The sequence below is a fragment of the Podarcis bocagei genome (genome assembly GCF_964188305.1).
Source record: "Podarcis bocagei genome assembly, chromosome: 2".
NCBI lineage: Eukaryota > Metazoa > Chordata > Lepidosauria > Squamata > Lacertidae > Podarcis > Podarcis bocagei.
Genome location: NC_138126.1, coordinates 117,148,809 through 117,168,337, shown reverse-complemented (window position 1 = coordinate 117,168,337; position 19,529 = coordinate 117,148,809). Strand labels below are relative to the sequence as shown.

At 45.0% G+C, this 19,529-nt stretch overlaps 1 protein-coding gene across 7 annotated transcripts in view; it reads left to right on the top strand.

Moving 5' to 3' along the window:
- Positions 1-6,693: 6,693 nt before the first annotated feature.
- The window catches only part of LARP4 (La ribonucleoprotein 4), a 37,926-nt gene continuing 25,090 nt past the window's right edge, over positions 6,694-19,529 (top strand). The window contains exons 1-3 of one of the 7 annotated variants that reach the window (XM_081181337.1): positions 6,695-6,953; positions 15,071-15,175; positions 16,971-17,115. In XM_081181337.1, the coding sequence (XP_081037463.1) occupies positions 15,173-15,175; positions 16,971-17,115 (148 nt within the window). In that variant the 5' untranslated portion in view covers positions 6,695-6,953; positions 15,071-15,172. Of the gene's footprint in view, positions 6,954-7,138; positions 7,305-15,070; positions 15,176-16,967; positions 17,116-19,529 lie in introns of those variants that run through there. The other 6 variants (XM_081181335.1, XM_081181338.1, XM_081181336.1 and 3 more) reach the window with 6 other exon arrangements.

Here is a 19,529-nt window from a genome sequence, read left to right as displayed (position 1 = left end):
GGTCACTTTTTACTTATGTAAAAAAAAAAAAAAAAAAAAAAAATAGTAACAGCATAGAAGGTAGAGAAGGTAGGACTCGAACCAGTGGATTCACGTTACAATAAAGATTTTGACTAAACATGGGAAAGAACTTTCTGCTGGTAAGGGCTGTTCAACAGGGGAATGGTCTCCCTCGGGAGGTTTTTCCCTTCTTGGAGGTTTTTAAGCAGAGGTGGGATGTCTGTCTGCCATGGATGCTATGGCTGAGATTCCTGCACTGCAGGGGTTGTACAGTACTGGATAGCCCTGGGGATCCCTTCCAACTCTACGATTCTATTAGGATCCCTTTTATAAAAGAGAGAACTTTAATGGCACGGCCATTATTTATTTCGGCTTCTCCCAACGGGGCCACGAAGGATCAGAAAAGCTGAAGAAGAGACCCTTCCTCAGAGGAGGCGGGAGACCACCGGATCCGCCGAGGAGGGGAATCCGGCCGCCTTTCCCTCCAGAGCTTCGCCTTTTGCCCCGGCCAAGTTGCGCCGAGGGCGCCTTGCGGGCTCTGCGTGGCTTCAGGCGGAGCCTAGGAGCCACTTCCCAGCCTGGAGGGCAGGCTGTGCGCGGACCCCGCCACTCTCGGGGCGCGATCCAGACCCGGCTGCCTTCCACGGCCAGCAGAGGTAGGCCGCCGGCTTCTAACCCGGCGGAACTGGGGCGTCCCAGGCGCAGCGCCCGCTCCCCGCTCCTCCCGCCCCGCCCCCTTCTCCCGGGTTCCCCCTCCCTCCTTTGTTCTCCGGAGCCCCGCCTCCCCCTCTGCCCCAGCTCGCCTATTGGCTCACGCAGCCGCCACTCAGGTGGGGGCCCGCTTTGGCCCCGCTCCCCGGCCGCCGAGAGAGAGTGGGAGCGTGCGGGGCTGGGCTGGGCGGCCGGGCGTCTCCTTCCCTGCGCTGCTTCGGCCGCGTCTGCAGCCGCCGCGGGACCAGGCGGGAGGCCAGTCATGCCCAGACACTGCCAGCCGCTCGGAAGGAGCCGTCGCTCCGCCGGGCAGCGCCTGCCTGCGCGCCCCTCGCTCCCTGCGCCGAGGATGGCGGGGGCGCCGGGCGCAAGGCAGCGCCGGGGCTGCTGGGCAAGCGGCAGATGCTGATGCAGTTTGGGGAATTCCTGTCACAGGGAGCAAGGCAGAAGCGGATGACGGGGCACGTTCCCCGGGGGAGCGGGGCCGGAGGATTAGCCCGACTCGCCCGCCTCCCTCCCACGGCACACTAGGCAACGTCCGGCGGCACACTAGTGTGCCGCGGAACACCGGTTGGGAAACACTGCTCTAGATACTAGACTTATAGTGCAATCTTATTCATCTCTGCTGAGTAGTTCTACTGGGTTCAATGGGGATTGCCCTCGGATATGCATAGGACTGTAGCCTTGGGAACATGCGTAGACATGCATGGGCTGCAAACCAGATCCCACAAAAAATTCTACTTGCAACATACAAGGTGGGATTTGTGAGGAATTATGGGGGTGGGGAATTAACTATTGGGAAACTACTGAGAGTTGCAGCTAGGTGAGAATAAAACTGCTTCTCTGGCCCCAAGTCTGTCTGTCTGTCTCTCTCTGTGTGTTTTATCTTTCCCTCCTGGTAGTGTTCTGGAGAAGTGTTTGTGTGGGAACTGGAATCAACTGACAAGCACACATTGCTGGTTCTAGTTACACTATTTTCCAGCATGTTTAAAGTTGATAGGTGCTCTTATTCCCATTGCAGCTGAGTCATAGAACCACAATGGACAACCAACCTCTGTTTAAGAATCTCCAGTGAAGGAGGGTCTACCATGTTCCAAGGTGGTCCATTCCACTGTCAAACAGTTCTTACTATCAGAAAGTTCTTCCTAATCTCCAACTGGAATCTGCTTTCTTGTCGTTAGAATCCATTGGTTTAGGTCTTAACCTCCGGAGCAGCAAAAAAGCAAGCTTGCTCCATCTTCCATGTGACAGCCCTTCAGATATTTGAAGATGGGTATCATATCACCTCTTAGTTTTCTCTTCCCCAGGCGAAACACCTCAACCATTCCTCATAAGGCTTGGTTTCAAGTCCCTTCGTCTTTTCACTGCTTTATTTGGTGTTCTAGCTTGTCAATATCCTAAATATTCTAAAACTGTGGTGCCCAGGATTGGACACAGAATTCCAGGTGGGGATCTGACCATGGCAGAATAGAGAGGTAGTTATTACTTCCTTTGATCTGGATCTCCTCCTCTGAGGAACAACAAAATAGGTCTGCGGGAAGCACTTTTCCCACTAATCATAATTCATCTCCCCCGCCCTTAGCTATGATGACTTCGTGTTCTTGGAATCACTTTATCTGTACATATTATATCTAGGTTTCTAATTCTGCTTCTGTGAGTGGCTTCTTATTAATGTAGAATTCATAAATCTGCATAACCCCCTGTCTTGGGACAACAATATCAGGAAAATGGTTAATGTCATTTTAAATTATATTAATACAGATATTATCTCCAGGGAATTTGTAACATTTAGGGTTGTTGCAGACTACTTGACAATTTCAGAATTAAACACTTTTGCCAACCTAAGCAAAGTCTTATGTGTAAAAAAAAAAAAGTTCATAGCAGTTGCAGAAAAATTAACCCACCACAAAGTTTATCCAAGGGACAAGCATAATAATGCTATTTTTTCTCCCCATGACACAACTTTATTTTTTATACAAATAAAGCACCACTCTGCAACACAATCTCCTCCCCAGTCATGGTATACATACATTTGGAACATTGCCTAAGACTGAACATGATAAGCATCTGTAAATGGAAAAGAAGTGAGGTCTCCTCATCCAATAATATCTCACATGGGTGATGTTATGATTTTACCTGAACTTCCTGTTAAACCTGTTAAGAACATTAATGATGACTGTGCTTCATTCCTATAGTTTGTAACTATTCACTTAATAAACTAAATTTCAAAAGATGCAAAATGAGATTTCCAACTGAAATGTTTCCTCCACAATAGCAATTTGGGGAAATGCCCAGTTTCTTAATCACCATGTGTTAAAGCATGTTGCACAAAAACAACACTTTGGACAGGGGAGAGTGTTGGCGCATCTAAAAGGTATTGGAAGTGTAAAATATAGGGTTATTTGGCCTTAAAAGGTAAAGGTAAAGGGACTCCTGACCATTAGGTCCAGTTGTGACCGACTCTGGGGTTGTGGCGCTCATCTCGCTTTATTGGCCGAGGGAGCCGGCGTACAGCTTCTGGGTCATGTGGCCAGCATGACTAAGCCACTTCTGGCGAACCAGAGCAGTGCATGGAAACGCCGTTTACCTTTCCGCCGGAGCGGTACCTATTTACCTACTTGCACTTTCATGTGCTTTCAAACTGCTAGGTTGGCAGGAGCATAGAATCATAGAATCATAGAGTTGGAAGAGACCACAAGGGCCATCGAGTCCAACCCCCTGCCAAGCAGGAAACCCAACCCCCTGCCAAGCACTGCTTATCACCTCTTAGTTTTCTCTTCCCCAGGGACCGAGCAACGGGAACTCACCCTCCCCCCCCCGCGGGGATTTGAACCGCCAACCTTCTGATCGGCAAGTCCTAGGCTCTGTGGTTTAACCCACAATGCCACCCGCGTCCCTTCTATTTGGCCTTAGCCCAAAGCTTATTTTGGTGTGCAGTAATAAAACTTGAGTTCAGGCAGCTCATGGAGCTGCCAATCAAGTAAAGAACTGGGAACAAGGAGCAAACTTCAGTCTTCTCCACTTCTTGAACTTCTCAGTTGTTATGAAATGAACGAGACAAGAACGTACATCATATTTTTGCGCACGAAAAATAATGGCTGCATCAAGATCAGAAAAATAAGTGGAGCAGTCCAATTAGAGCTTGGCTTATTACTTGGGTGCTTTAATGCTTGAAGAACCCCACCTCCTGCTTTACCAATAATGCTCTGTAATGATGGTTCTATAATTAGGTGACAATTCTTTGTTGATGATCTTCAAAGCTGCAGTGCTTCTGAAATCCTGCAGTGATTAGTACATCAAATGCTCAAATGTCTGCCCAGTCAGGTAACTTTAACCACATCAAGCTGAGCTCAGACCTAGGTGCTTCATAGGGATTAGCAGATCTGCACACGTGCAAAATATTTGCAGACATAGTCAGATTTCTATAGATGGAGCTGCTTCATAGGTAGAGATTCCCTTTGCTCCACTGCAGACCCTCTGATGCATTAAAATAAAAGTGCCATTGCACCTTAAAGACAAATGCATTCATTATTGTATAAGCAGCCTACTTCTTCCGGAGTAACGACAATTATTTATTTAAATGATTCATATCCCACCCTTCCTCCCAAACAAACCCAGAGTGGCAATCCTATGTATGTCAACACAGAAGGAAGCCCCAGTGAGTTTAATTTGGCTTAGTCCCAGCAACCAATGCTCTCCTGCACATAAACCACTCGTAAAACAGTATTAAAAACATAAAAACCAGCAAGAATTTAAACCAGCAGAGATAAAATAAGAATAATTTGGTAATGCCTGGGAGTAAAGAAAGGTTTTCAACATAGTACAGTAATGTCAAGATTTGCTTCTCTTCAAAGGGAATTTCAGAGAACTGGTGCTTCTATGCTACAGGTATGTTCTCTAGTCACAGCATGCTTTACCAGGCACAGGGCCTTCTCGGTAGTGGCGCCCGCCCTGTGGAACGCTCTCCATTAGATGTCAAGGAGTTAAAAAACTATACAACTTTTAGAAGACATCTGAAGGCAGACCTGTTTTTAATGTTTGAGGTTTAATGATGCTTTTGTATTTGTTGGGGCAGCACAGTGAGATGGGTGGAGTACAAATAAAATTATTATTATTATTATTATTATTATTATTATTATTATTACTGCAAGGCAGTGCCTTTTTCAGGGGATACTCAAGGGTACACAGTACAGGCAACTCTTTTACTGTTGTTAAAAAGTGTAGCACTTACTGTAACAACTTCATGGTGAGTACCAGCACCTATTTTTCTAAAAAGAAACCCCACTGCTGCATGGGAGTGTGGCGCCACCAGTAAATCTCAGTGACTGGGATGGAATATAGGGGGAGAGGCATGTTCTCAGGTCCCCTGCCCCCCAAACTATGTAAGGCTTTTCAACACAGCCAGCAAAACCCTGAATCTGTAGCAAATCCACAGCCAATGCAACACTTCCAACATAGGTGTCACGTTGCCCGCATGTTTTATACAACAAACTGCCACACGACACATGGAACGCATCAAAGGCTGCGATTACTTGGCAAACCAGCAGCCCAGTCCCATACATATTGGCAGGTCCTGTAGCGCTCAGCACGGCTTGCGGTGCAACAACCGAGCAGAAAACGAGGTGTCTTTTAGGGGCACGTCAGAAGAACCGTCGAACTTCTTGCAGATGCGAGCTTTCACGGCACAGGGCTGAAAAGTGACGCTGTAATAATAATAATAATAATTTATTTGTACCCCGCCCATCTGGCTGGGTTTCCCCAGCCACTCTGGGCGGCTTCCATAGAAACCAAAAATACAATAAAATATCACATGTTAAAAACTTCCCTGAACAGGACTGCCTTAAGATGTCTTCTGAATGTCAGGTAGTTGTTTATCGCTGTAGCACATTCAATTGCTCTTTTAAGGTGGCGCCACAAGACTGCTGTGCTTTTGTGACACACATTAGTTGGGCTGTTGCTCCGGAACTCATGCCTAAGAAAATCCGCAAAGGTTTAGGCTGCGGAGGGTGGGGGTGAGGGAAGTACATTTAAGGCTGATAAACCCAGCCTAGGCAAAAGAACACGTTTCCTTTTTAAAAATATTTTTTATTAAATTTTCTGTTTTACAATTTCAAATACTCGCTTTACGTCCTTGGGTTATCAAGGACTTCCCCTCTTCCCTTTACACGGTTCATATTATATATCTTAAATCCCTGCATATTTTACAAAAACATACCAATCAGTTTTCCATTACTGCATTCATCAAAAACTTATTTACTGTTGAATTTATCTTAATGCTGCCAGAGTTTTCAGCTGTAGAGTTACTTTCCATATATTCAATAAACATTTTCCAATCTTCTTTAAACGTATGTTCTTCTTGTTCTCTTATTGTATATGTTAAGTCTGCAAGTTGTGCATATTCTGTCAATTTAAGTTGCCATTCCTGTTTGGTTGGGACCTCACTTGTTTTCCATTTTGGGGCTAACAAAACACGGGCCGCAGTTGTAGCATACATAAATAACTTTTTCTGACACCCGGGAATTTTGGTCTGAATTATCCCCAACAGAAAGGACTCTGGTGTTGGGGGCGGAAAGTACTTTTAAATCTGTTTTTCTTCGCAGGCTGGGATCGGGGGTGGAGAAAAGTACTTTTAAACATTCCCCGTCCGCCCCCCGCCAATTCATTATAGATCATTTCCCAATACACTTTTTATCCAAGTCCACTACATAGGAACGCGCAAGTTTCCGGCACTTGGGAATGGTCGCCTGTTCTCGCAGCGCAAACACTGCGTTACCACCCCCCCTCCAAGTCCGGCGAATGGTTCCTGCGAAGAGCAGCCGCAACGCCCCCCACCCCCGCTTCAAGGAATGGTACGCTCCGGCTGCCGCGCAGCCGCGCGTGCAGCTACCGGCCCAGCGGCCGCCATTACTTCCGGCTGGGTCATCGCTATGGGGCTCCTCAGTGTCCTGCTCGTGGCCCGGAAGCGCTTGTAGCGGTTGCCCCGGAAGAGAAGGAGAAGGGGGAAGGCTCAGCCCTGGTGGAGAGGCCGGAGGAGGCGACGGCGGGAGGCGGAGCTTGTGCCCTTTCGCGCGGCTTCTAGAGCGGAGTCTGGACTGTCGCCGGTGGAGAGAGCGGCGGGCGGGGAGAGGCTCGAATAATATTCCCGGCGACAGGGGGGCGGGGGTGGGGCCTCGGGGTCGGGAGGGTCACAGACTGGAGGGGGTTGGGAGGTTGAGAGGAAGACGATGCTGCTCTTCGTGGAGGTGAGTGAGGGAATGAGCGGGCGCGCGCGAGGCGGCGGGGGGAGGTTGGCCCGTGTTGAGGCACGTGACTCAGGCGGCTCGCGCCCTCGCTGCGCGCGTGGGGGGGGGTTGGAACTGACACAGCAAATCTCTGCGCCTGACCCTCCCCTCTCCCTTACATTGGGATAATCATCAACTGAGCTGAGGGAAGGTGGGGGCGGGAGGGGCGAGGAGTAGGAGGAGGTGCCCAGTACGCGCGCGCTTCCTCCCTCCCTCATTCACACCCCCCGCCGCACGTGCGCGCTCTCGCTCTCACGCAGAGACCCCGGGCGCTCCATGCGGGCGCAGGAAGCTCACGCTGCCGCCGGGCGGGTAATGTGGCGGCGGTGGGTGGGGTGGTCTCTTGCCTCGGTGGCTTAAGATGTGCATATGGGGCTAGAGGTGGGTGGCTGGCTCGGATAGACGTCCCGAGGGGCGGCCCTGCTGCTTGGGGGGGGGGAGCCGGGTGGTGTGGGTGTGCTCCCCCTCCAAGGGCAGGCGTCGGCTGGAGCGGGAGGCCTTCGAGGCCGGCGACGGTGCGTACGCGTGTTGGGTGACTTCTAAGGCTCCCGAGAGCTGGAAGCGTGGCTCGGGAGGGTGAAGGCGAAGCAGGCCTCCGGGCCCAGCTGGCCTGTGCTGAGAAACGGAGCGGCCGCGTTTGTGCGTGTGTGAGAATGGGAGCTTTTTCTTTTCGTGCGTGGCTGGTGGCTTCGCGTGGAGGGGGTTGGGGAAAGCCCGGGTGAAGGGAGGCCTTGAAAGGCACTGCAATGACCTTTTGTAAAAGTTGCTCTGGTGGTGGTTGCGGCGTGGAACATGGCCGGGCACGTGTGAAGGTTACACATTGAGGCCCGCGCCGGGGAGGAAAGATACTACTAGAACTATTTCCCCACCAGCATATCCTCCTATCTTTTTTTTTTTTTAATAAAACCTGGAAGATTTCTTTTTACTCCCTCCGCCCAAATAGCTCCCCCCCCCCCAACCGCAGGCACATGGCATGAGTGCAAAATAATCAGCTGACTGCCTGGCTTTCTCTTTCTCTTGCCTAGCTAATGCTTTGAGTAGATTCCAGATTGTATTGTTCTTATTGTAGAAATGTTGCAACTTAGCAACTTGGCGCTGGCTTAACTGTGCCCATAAACAGCACGCTTTGAGTGGTGAAGAGGTGTAGTTTCTGGATCTGAAGGTGATTTTAACGAGATGGGTTTAATCGGTTTTCTTATTTGAAGATCTTAACACATGGTGATTATTGCAATAATATTGTTACTCGTTGTAACTAAACAATATAGCTTTGTATCTTATAGTACTGTGTAAATCTATTACTGTAGAAGGAAAAGTTTGTGAATGGGAGTTATATGTAGCATATGGCTGTTTTCAAACAGTGCAAAGTCAAAATGGAGAATGACATTTTCAAATGCAATTCCAATCTTTCTTGTGATAAGATAAGCAGTTACTTATATTAAGAAGGCATAAAAGTGTTTCTCGTGGTAAATATTTATTTGGAGTCTTACTTGTAGATCAGTTTTATACATTCCTTGAATCCAGTGGGACTTTCTTCAGTGGGACTTACTAACAAGTAAATATGTATTAGAAGACAGCCTCAGGCACCCATTAAAATAATGCATGACAAAAGAGTGAATGCCTTAAATGCGTTTTCAGCAGAACCATTGACTTTTGACAAAGGTGTGTAATTAGAACCTATTTGTAAGTCGTACATTATAATTTTTTTTTATTTCACCAAGCAGCCTCATGAGCACTTAAAGGGTGGACTAATGTGGCTGTTCAGTAGTATAAAGGTTATTCAGTATAGATTGACTTTAGGTAAAAAGGGTTTGTGACTCTTAGTGTTCCAAGGTGTGCAAAATGTCAGAAAACATGGATTCACAGCACATTCCTATACATGTATAGTCATCGCATTACTCCTCAGTAAGTACATAAGGAATCACAGGAGTGTGTGAATAATTGGAATAATCACATCTATTTAGATGCAAACATGATATGAAGGCTAGGGACTAATTAAGAAACTTACCATAGAAATAAATAAGCAGCTGCAGTAGTAGCCATTCACAGTAATTTATTACACCTGGAGTGCTAGAATACTTTACCTATCTTAAAAACCAAAACCAAAATGGATATAAGCAGACCAGGAGGAAGAGTCTGTTCCTGTTTTAATTTCTTCTATTGGGAAAATGGTATGGCTGTTTGTAATGACTCGTCATTTGTTAGTAATAAATTGATTTTCCCAAGCATGCAAGCTTATCACTTTATAAAATAACTGAAAATGCATGCTTTTAAGGATGCAATCCTATACACACTTATCTGAGTGCTTACATCTGAGTAAACATGCCTAGGAATGTGCTGTAATTCATACAAAGAGAGCCAGTGTGGTGTAGTGGTTAAGAGTGGTAGACTCGTAATCTGGGGAACTGGGTTCGGGTCTCCGCTCCTCCACATGCAGCTGCTGGGTGACCTTGGGCTAGTCACATTTCTCTGAAGTCTCTCAGCCCCACTCACCTCACAGAGTGTTTGTTGTGGGGGAGGAAGGGAAAGGAGAATGTTAGCCGCTTTGAGACCTTCGGGTAGCGATAAAGCGGGATATCAGATCCAAACTCTTCTAAACGTGTGCCTATGGTGAGCCTTTCATTTTTTAAAAAAAACTTTGTTTATAATGATGAACCTAGCCCCCACAACAATGTTTGTGGTGCATTCTTACTGTTTTAGTCTGTTTTGTTCCACAGCTGTGGAACGGGTAGTAGTTTGAACTTCAGTACAATTGGACGGCTCCCTTTAGTGCAGTGAAGCGTTTTCTTTTAACATGAGAGCCATTTCTGATCATCAGTTTGCAACAGAGCTGGTGCAAATGAGTTTGATTTCAAGTACAGTCATACCTTGGAAGTCAAACGGAATCTGTTCCGAAATCCGTTCCAGAAGTCCGACTTAAATGTTCAGAAACCAAAGTGTGGCTTCTGCAGCCAATTGGAAGTCGCAGAAGCCCTGTTAGACGTTCGGCTTCCAAAAATAGTTTGCAAACCAGAACAGTCACTTCTGGGTTTGCGCCGTTTGGGTGCCAAAACGTTCGGGAACTAAGCTATTCTATAACCAAGGTACAACTGTGCATGTTACCAACATGCTATATTTGTGATAGCTGTTTAACTTGTGTACCTTGTGCAAGATCTTCTAGCTCACGGGTGGGGAATCTTTTTGATTTGGTGAACCAGAACTTTATCTCCTCCCTTTCCACAGGCCTACTTTTGCAGGTGGGTGGAGCCACCCACTTGTCTGTCATTAATGTTTTGAGGTTGTCAGGCGATTTGATAGGTGTGCATTTTTGCTCACCTCTCAAGGTTGCCCTGTGGGATGTTAGGGGAGGGGTTCTGCTTCAACAGCATTTTTCCTGCAGGGAATATGTTGGTGAAACAGCACCCAGCTGAATTGTAGTCTGCTGAACAGCTGATGAGCAGAGAGTCTTCAGTCCTGCTCCATGCTGGGACCTGAGCAGGATTTAATCTCCCTTCTTCAGTTGATGATTGTGGATTAAATCCTTCTGCTTTGGCTGTGTATGCCAATTCTCAGCAGGGGAATTGATGTGTGCAGCCAGTGCAGAATTGAACCCTGACCATCAGCTGATACCACCCACCAGCAGCTGACTGAGAGGTGGAAGTAGGCTTCGGGAAATGGCCTTCTGGGCCAAATTTGACCTTGTGGGCAAAGGTTGGTCTGTGAAGTGGATGTTTCCAATTCCTGATTGGCTAATGGCCATAGTGTTCATGGTTAAGTAAAAGAGTTCTAGGAGGACATGCAATTTATAACATACTTGCTTGCAAATAATACTTAATTGCAGTGGATCATTCAAGAATGCAAGCTTTGAATTTCTTTTGATATTCCTGATTTTTCTTATTCAGCTAATCTTCATTTCTTTTTTCTTTATCAGTACCTTAGCCTCTATAATGACACCTCAAATCCAATGAATTGCCCATGTTGGTTTAAAGATGGCTGCAATTTTATTTACTTATGTTGTAAAGTTTTGGCATCTTGTTATAACATGGCGATTGAACCAGGAAGTCAATTTAGTGCTGAACACAGTGCTAAGAGGTCACTATCTCTTTTTCTTCTCTGCCTCTGGCAGCTGTGCAACTTTCAAACTAGGTAAGCTTCATTGGGGAAAGAGGCTGAGAGGGGATTCTGTGTGGTCGTTTGGCAACCATACAAGCATCTCTTGATGCTTCCTCTTAACCTGGAAGTGATGGGGAATGCTTCCATAGTTGCTTAGCAACTGCATGCGTGTTTCCCCTTCTACTGCTTTGTCTGTATAATGCATACTAGCTCAGTTGGCATGAATGTGGCTGAAAAAAGTGCAGCTGTTACCACCACTCCTTGCTTTAAAGTGTTAGCTAATACTGGGAAGCAAAATCATTCCCCACTTCAATACTTCCACTGGGCTAGTGATAAATTGGATTTGGCCCATGGACTGTCAATTAGCAGTTTTTGATATTGAAGACCCTTCCATGCAGAGCTTGTCTGAGGCCCTGGGCAGGAGTCTTGTTATAATAAAGTTATAAACTTAAACAACGCTCCCTACCCCACCCCAGTCCCCAGCCCCCTGAGGCCTGGGACAAGTGTACCTGGCTGGGCCCCCACTGCTACCATATTGGTTGCTTTCTCATGTTTATATTTTGTATCTCCTAATCTGATTCATTATAAATTAGGAGTGTTGAATAACAGATTCTCATTATATACATAATAGTGCATCTCCTTTTCTTGGATGAGTTTAGTAAAGTATATGTTGAAATACTCAAAAGTGGTGCTATGGCATAGCTAACCTTTAAGTACAGTAAAATGACTATTGAGTAACTTATTTGTTGGAGAAATAATAAACCTATGCTGAACAAAGGTAAAAAAATCAAAGAAACATTACTACTTTGTTCCTGTTATCATAGTTCTAAAGCCAAAAATATTAGAGACTGGTGAATGAGTGATACCAACATAGAAATGTGTGATGGTTTGAATTTTTAGTGGAAACTGCATGACACATCAGACAGTGAAAGAAATGCGCGGTATGCAGTCTTGATAATTGATTTTATTATGGCACCCTTTTGAATATTAACTGCATTGCAAAGTTAAGTCAGGCATGTGCAGAACGCAAAGTGGGTGTGGATGGGTGGGGAATGGTAGCTAACAACTAGTGCAAGAGCTTCATTTTGCCAGTGTTACTTTAGTGCTGCCCATCTTGATCTTGTTCGGCAGAACTCTAATGATGATCTGTTCAGGGATGGACTGTGGATTGCAGGTGTTTAGTATATTTGTTACTAAACCCTCTGGGTTGGAACCAGAGAAAAGCATGCAGAAAGGGGATTGCAGAAGCTGAACTCTGCTTCCCCCAGAACTCCACTGCTGAGTCCAGGGCTCTGTGTGTGTGGCTGAGGCGATCTCTGAAACCTGGGCTGTGACTAGGCAGGACAGAAGCCTGCTAAGCCTTGTGGTCTGGTGCGTGGATGCTAATCTTGTATTCCATGTAGCAAGGCTAGATCTGGTCACTTCACAAAACAATATTTCATGTCCAGCTGTTACAATGCTAATATACCTAAAGGGATGGGAAAAGTTGCATTTGTATATGGTTTAGTCATAGAATTGTAGAGTTGGGAGGTTCTTCTAGTCCAACCACCTGCAGTGATGCAAAGGAGGAAGAAATTACTGAAATTTGTTAAGCACTGTAAACCAAGAAGCTGCTGCAGAGCTGTTACTGAAAAGTATTTACTGAATGACATCCTTGTGTAACAAGTTTTGTAACTTCAACACTGTTCAACCCTGGCACATGTAGGATTTTGCTGTTACTGTTTTTGCTCAATCATGCTTTGGCAACAAGCAGTAGAAATAAGCAGTAACATACTGGTAACATGTACTGGATTTCAGCCCAAGCTAAGACCTCATGTATGAAATTTAGGCATTTAACGGAAGCAGGAAGTTGGTGCAGCAAGACTTCATTTCTCCAAACTGTAGTTTGAATTTGTTCTCTGGGGATTATTGGTGCTTAGAAACGAATTTAATTGGCCAGCAAATGGCTTTGCAAGCCCTCCAAAGGCACCATTATTAGATTGTCATTCCAGTTATAAGAAGTTTGGGAGGATCTCTAGAATAACTTCGCAGGTATGTGAAAAGGTTGCCAGTCATTAAAAAAATTGTGTAGTCTTGCTTGTTTCACTGGGAAGCTTGTGCATTATGTGCAATGTAATCTCACCTTTTAAAATAAGATTTTCCTTTTTTAATAGCTATATTGCAGTGCAAGTATGTATGTAATGACCAACCAGCAATCACTACAGGACTTGAAGCTTTCAGCCTCTAGTGGCTTTGCGTTTTTTTCTTCAGCACTATTCTCAGAGAACACATTTCACATATGTGTAGAAACTGCTACAAAGAATATGCAAAACATTCAGAGCTAAAACTTTTTTTAAAGACCTTTGTCCTTGCTGCCCCCCCCCCCCCCCCGCTTTTGCTGATCAAAGTTAGTTCCTGGGCGAAGCCTGATTCGGAGCTAAGTACACTTAAAAAAGCTGATACAAACTTGGAGTGCTCGGAACAGGTGAAAGAAAATGTAATAAGAAAGGCAAAAAATCACAAATCTTATCAGCTGCAGGAGGATGTGTTTTATGAGCCCTTTTGGACATTCCATTGTCAACTGAATATTGTGTGTGTGTTATTCTTGTCCTCTCTCTCACACACCTTTTGTGTGAAAGTTAATTCTCACAATACTCCAGGCATCTATTATTGTGGAGAGGTGGGAACTTTAAAAAGAGGTACGAGGGAGAGCGTGAGGTTACTCATCTCCATCGCCAATAGTTAATAAACACAACCTAACTTCAAGGCTACTCTAGAAGCTATAACCTTATTGGAACTTTTCACCTGCATGAAGAAAGCAATCCAGTTGCAATTCTTGGACTGAAGAGTAGTTTTTGTTGGGTCCCGTATTTTCTCAAAATGTATCTACAGATTCACTCCTATCTCCACTGATTTCTCAGGGTAGAAGTGGATGGGTCCTGCTCAAAAGCAGACCCAGTTCTATGCCTCTTTCCTTAACCATAATGTTTAGTAAGGGATTCATGTGATGTGATAATCGCATTGTGCACATCCCTGTCCCTGCTATATATCAATGGATGTTAGGGGAGCAGGAATAGGTTCAGCTCTGGCTGAGGTGTTATTTATTATATACTACAATGGTAATCAGAAAACTCTTATGTCAGCTTTCCCCAGGGATGGGAAGGGAGGAAGGCAAGGTTTTAAGACTTTTAAGTGTATCTTGTAAAGTTGTTAAAACCTTGTATATTGTTTTGATTCCTTCTTAATGTAACAGAACAACTACAGCAGTCTTCTTAATCTTCTGTCTTCCATATCTTGTTGGATAACAACTTCCGTAGTCTCTGATTTGGTCATGCTGGCTTGGGCTAATGGGATTTGGAGTCCCAGCATCTGGAGGGTGGTAGGTTAGGGAAGCCTGATAATATGTTATGAATTATTATTATTATTTTAATGTTAGAATTTGTGCCTTTGACATGTCTACCTTTATACATAGTTCTATTAAATTATTTATGACAATGGCATGCAGAATCAGAGATCTAGTCAAAAATATAAGGAAGAAATATAATGTGAATGGGAAGATGGGGTACCAGTTTCTGGTTGAGGCTTCTGCTTTATCCTTTGCATTTCTGTACTGTAACAAGTCTTCACTTCTGCTAGTGAAGTAGAACAGTTTTGCCATGACTATGCAGTTGTATGACACTGGATACATTGGGGGGAGGCGGAACTGATTGAGACTGGATTCAAACGGAATGTTATGACCTGTGATTTAAAAACCGGCTATGTTGGAGTGTACCTTACTCTTGAGAAAGAATCCTCTCAGTCACTCACTGTTTTACCCATGTCTCTGTTCTAAGCCTTTCGAACACGATCGGAGGCGGTGAAGCCAGTTCATATTTTGGGAGACATAGGTGTTTAGTTCACAAAGCTATACTGATGTTTAGTTGTACTGTGATCTTGGTGGGGGCAAAATTATGTATGTGGCAATCCATAATGCTTCCTTATGCCCTGTTTTTTTTCTGTTCTATGGACAGGGTATGGTACTAAAGCCACTCCTTGATGCTAGAGAGACTCCAGAAGGCTAGACTCTGGAATTCAACTTCCTTATTCTCTGGCCTGTGCTTCTCTGTGGCAAGATGGTCAGTGCTTGTTCAGTATCATTATACTGTCTTAATAAAGAGCCGTATCTTCCTGTGTGTTGCTGCAGATTCTATTTCTGTTCTTCAGGAGAGCCCATCTTCCGGAGAGCAGGTTCTTGAAGCTGGGGGGGGGGGAAGTTAAATTGCCAATGAGACAAGGTGTGGTTATAAGCCAGCCTGATCCCTTGAAACATGCAGACAACTGAATACCTGGAAGCTCCTCATAATATTTTTGGTTTCTGACTTGAGGGTTCTTGGACTTCATAGTTATTTAAACTTACTGATAGAGAGGGTGCATTATTGAAAAACTGTCTGTGGGTTACACTGATGTTGGGTACATATTTTGAATGTTGGTGTTTGCAATGAGGTGCTGTTAAAACAATGAAAATATACTTATCCATAGGATGAACTACTCCTTGGGAGACTGCATAGTTCTTATCAAATTTGGCACCTACTAAGAAGATGAGAGGAGCCTGCTGGATCAGGCCAATGGCCCATCTAGTTCAGCCTCCTTTTCTCACAGTGGCTGAGCAGTTGCCTGTGGGAAACCCAACGAGCAGGATTTGAGCACAAGCGCGCTCTCCCCTCCTGTGGTCTCCAGCTCTCCAAATCAAGGGTGTGGCACCTCCTGCCCAGGGGCCAAACCTGACCCACCGGGCCATTTTGGATAAGCCACACCCACCTACCTGATGTCAGGTATGGGGCGAGTAAGGGTAGAGCTTCAAATGAACAATTGGGAGCTGAAGGTGGACTTCTGATTCTCCCCTTGCTGGAGCATTATGATTTCTGATGTAAAAAGTCCATTGCACAGCACTTCTGAAGTTCTTGACAGCCAGCTGTTTACCAGGTGCTTGGGAACTGCAATGCAAGGGGCTTTGCCAGCCCTGCGCTTAGCAAAGCTCTGAGCATTGGGCTTGCAAAGCTGCCTTCTGCAGGGATTGATGGTGCAACCAAGTTCCCCAAGGGGGATTTGGTCAGGCAGGGGTGAACTCATTGCCCACGGTGATAGGTGATAATTTCAAGCTTGCTTTCCGCAGGGATTAGCTGTGCAATTGAGTTTCCATGGGGAGCTGGGTTGTAAAGCTGATCTAGCAGCATCTCTCTCTGCCCCACATCTTACATACATGAGGTATGTTTGTGGGGTTTGCGAAAGATGGCATTGGAGGACACATTGGGGTCTGTGCCAGGCCAAATCTGGCTGGAGGTTCCCACCCTTGCTTTAAGAGCCTAGCAGTGGTCTAGCCTTATAGGGATGGGTTCCCAAAATACAAGTGTGTCCAAACTGCAGGAAACATTTCATTCTAATGGTACCTCTTGTAGAATGGAACATGGTTTTGGCCCTCACTAAGGAATGTATTTATCAAACCTAAAACCTCATATAGTGGGGGGGGGGTTTTTGGGGGGGTGCAAACTGCAGTAAATACCAGCATGCAGACTCAAAGAAGTTATTGCGGTGGTGGTAGGAATTAAAAATTGCTTACCAAGGGACTGTGGGGCAGGGAGAATGGTGCTTGCATATTTTCACAGCGGTTTACAAGAATCTAAGAAAGCCATACTGTTACACTGGGTTCCTTCACCCCATGGAATTGCTTAGAAATTGTGGGAAATTTATATCCCCTAATTACTCCATTATCTGCCCCACTGAGTTTTCACACTAGTCTTAACTAGTTTGTAATACGGCCACAGCCCACTTCTTTTTAAATGGGAGATGGATCTCCAAAGCTTAACAGAAGAAATATTCCTGACCTTTTAAGTCTTGTTATTTGCTAATACACATCTTTTGTTTTCTCAGCAGGTAACATCGAAAGGTGCCAGCTTAAATCCTAATGCAAAAGTATGGCAGGAAAGCATGCAAGGAAACTCTGAAGCTGCACCAGCAACTAATGGCACTGAGCAATCATGGCAAGAAACAGCAGCTGTGCCGGGAAATAGTACAGAGGGTAAGATGTCAAGACCATACTTCTAAATATGAACAATGGTTTAATCCCTTGCTTAGCTAGGATTGTGGTTATAGTGTGACTCTAAATCCAGCAGTAAGAAGCAACCAGTTCTTTTGTCCTTGAAAGCACAGTAGCTGCTTCTGGGTGCTGGTTGTCTGTAACAGAAGGCGCTACTTCAGCTTCAGAAGAGGCAGCCATTTTGCTTGGATTAGGAGTGGGGAACATGTGGCTCTCCAGATGTTGTTTGACTTTAACTCCCATCAGCCCCAGCCAGCATGACTAGTGGTTAGGGATGATGGAAGTAGCATCTGGAGAGCCGTGGGTTCTCCAGCCCTGGCTTAGATAGAAATATATGTGAATTTGTGAGGAAGTGTATGGAAGATGTTCACATGGTTAGTACTCCTGAATGGGACTGTTTCTAAAAAGTTACAAAGGCCCAATGATGACCCAAGTATCGCGCTAAGAGGGAAGCAAGTTGCTAAATGTACAGAAATGAATCTCTTTCTCACTTTGCCTTTTTCTGTTCCCTTTGTTTTCTTTTCTCACCCTTTCCTTGAGCTTTTTTCATCATTTCTGAACTTTAGTGAACATGTGACCCTGTGAACAAAAAGTTTGAAAGCTGAGGGCCATATACAACCTAAGCTGATTGAGTTATTCCTTAGATCATGTGCGTGGTAAACACATTGGCAAAATAATGCCTACACAATTTAAGAATGGTGAAAACCTAGGCAGAATTGTGATATTTAGGATTATGCACAGCTTGAAAATTATTTTCATTTAAGAAGTAAAGTTTTCTCACTTGGTTCTGAATTCTTATGGCACCAGCCACTTTTAGTGCTTTCCCACATACTTGTAGTGGAAATAGATTTTTTGAAATGTAAGTAGACATTCTTAGGATTTTTAAGCATGTGCAGTCTATATGAATTGTCACAATGCCTCTAGTTGTGTGGCCTCTAGTTCTTGGGGGTGGCGAGAAGTGTGAAATGTAGCCCACCATCCCTTGCATATTTGAAGTTTAGGGAAATGTAGAATTGCTGGAATAAAAGCTACCTATGGGAGATTCTCTGCTGCAAGTAGTTGCTGTTTTCAAGGGAGAAGCAAGGTTGCTGTTAACCTTGTTTTGCTTGATTGTTCTGTTGCCTGTTAAACTCATACTTCAATGAACAATTGTTTCAGGTTTCAGTTTCCTGCTAATGCAGTGGGTTCTGGTGCAAACAAGATCTTCGAAGGAATTCATTTTGTTAGGGAAGGTAGTTCAGATAGACCAGAGAAGGTGGGTAGGGAAAACTGGTGTCTTTTTGGAGTTTGCTTTAGCAGCTTCAAAATCTGTATTTGCCAGACTTTCTATTCCAAATTTTTCCTTTCTTCGTGTGCTGCATGAGGGAGTACATACAGCTCCAACACACAAACCAGTCTTTCGCCTTAATATTCTTCACCCCATGTGCTTGTCTTTTCTACCTCCCTTTCCTGAATTCCCGCATTGCTGCTTAAACCTGTCAAGAACTTGGGCATTTAGAAAGAAAGTCGTTTGAAGGGAAACTACAGTTGGTTTTTTCCCCTGGGTTGCCCTTATAAACAGCTCTCTTAGTGAAAGCTTGATATTTATTTGCAGGTGCCATCCATTCATTGTTACTAGGAAATCATAGGAAACTTAGGAAATAAAAAATGTCACCTAGAAAATTTTCTACATCACTGTAACACACATGAGCATGTTTCACACACAGTTTTCTGCTTTCCCAGAAACACGTTGAGTATTAAAACTGGTTATTTTAATCTTGGCTATTGGCAGTTGTGATCACCCTTAGATAAGAACTCGACCAGTTACTTAAGTACAGTATGTTTTGTAACCTCAGCAGCAGTTCAAAGCTGTTCTTATATATAAAATAAGCATGTAATACTTATTAAATAAGGGACGCGGGTGGCGCTGTGGTCTAAACTACAGAGCCTAGGGCTTGCCGATCAGAAGGTCAGCGGTTCGAATCTCCGTGACGGGGTGAGCTCCTGTTGTTCGGTCCCAGCTCCTGCCCACCTAGCAGTTCGAAAGCACATCAAAGTGTAAGTAGAGGGCAGGAAGGTAAACGGTGTTTCTGTGCGCTGCTCTGGTTCGCCAGAAGTGGCTTAGTCATGCTGGCCACATTACCCAGAAGCTGTCTGCTGATGAACGCTGGCTCCCTCAGCCTATAGAGCGAGATGAGTGCGCAACCCCAGAGTTGTCCGCAACTGGACCTAACGTTCAGGGGTACCTTTACCTTTTACTTATTAAATAATGTACTTTGAATCCACGATTAGTATTTGTCTGTGTGCGGGGGAAGGAGGGACTTCTAAATTCAGCCTTCTCCATTAATCAAAAGTTGACTGAAACTGGATAAAGGGAGCAAATAATATATAAAAGGCCCTGCACACTGAGTGTATGT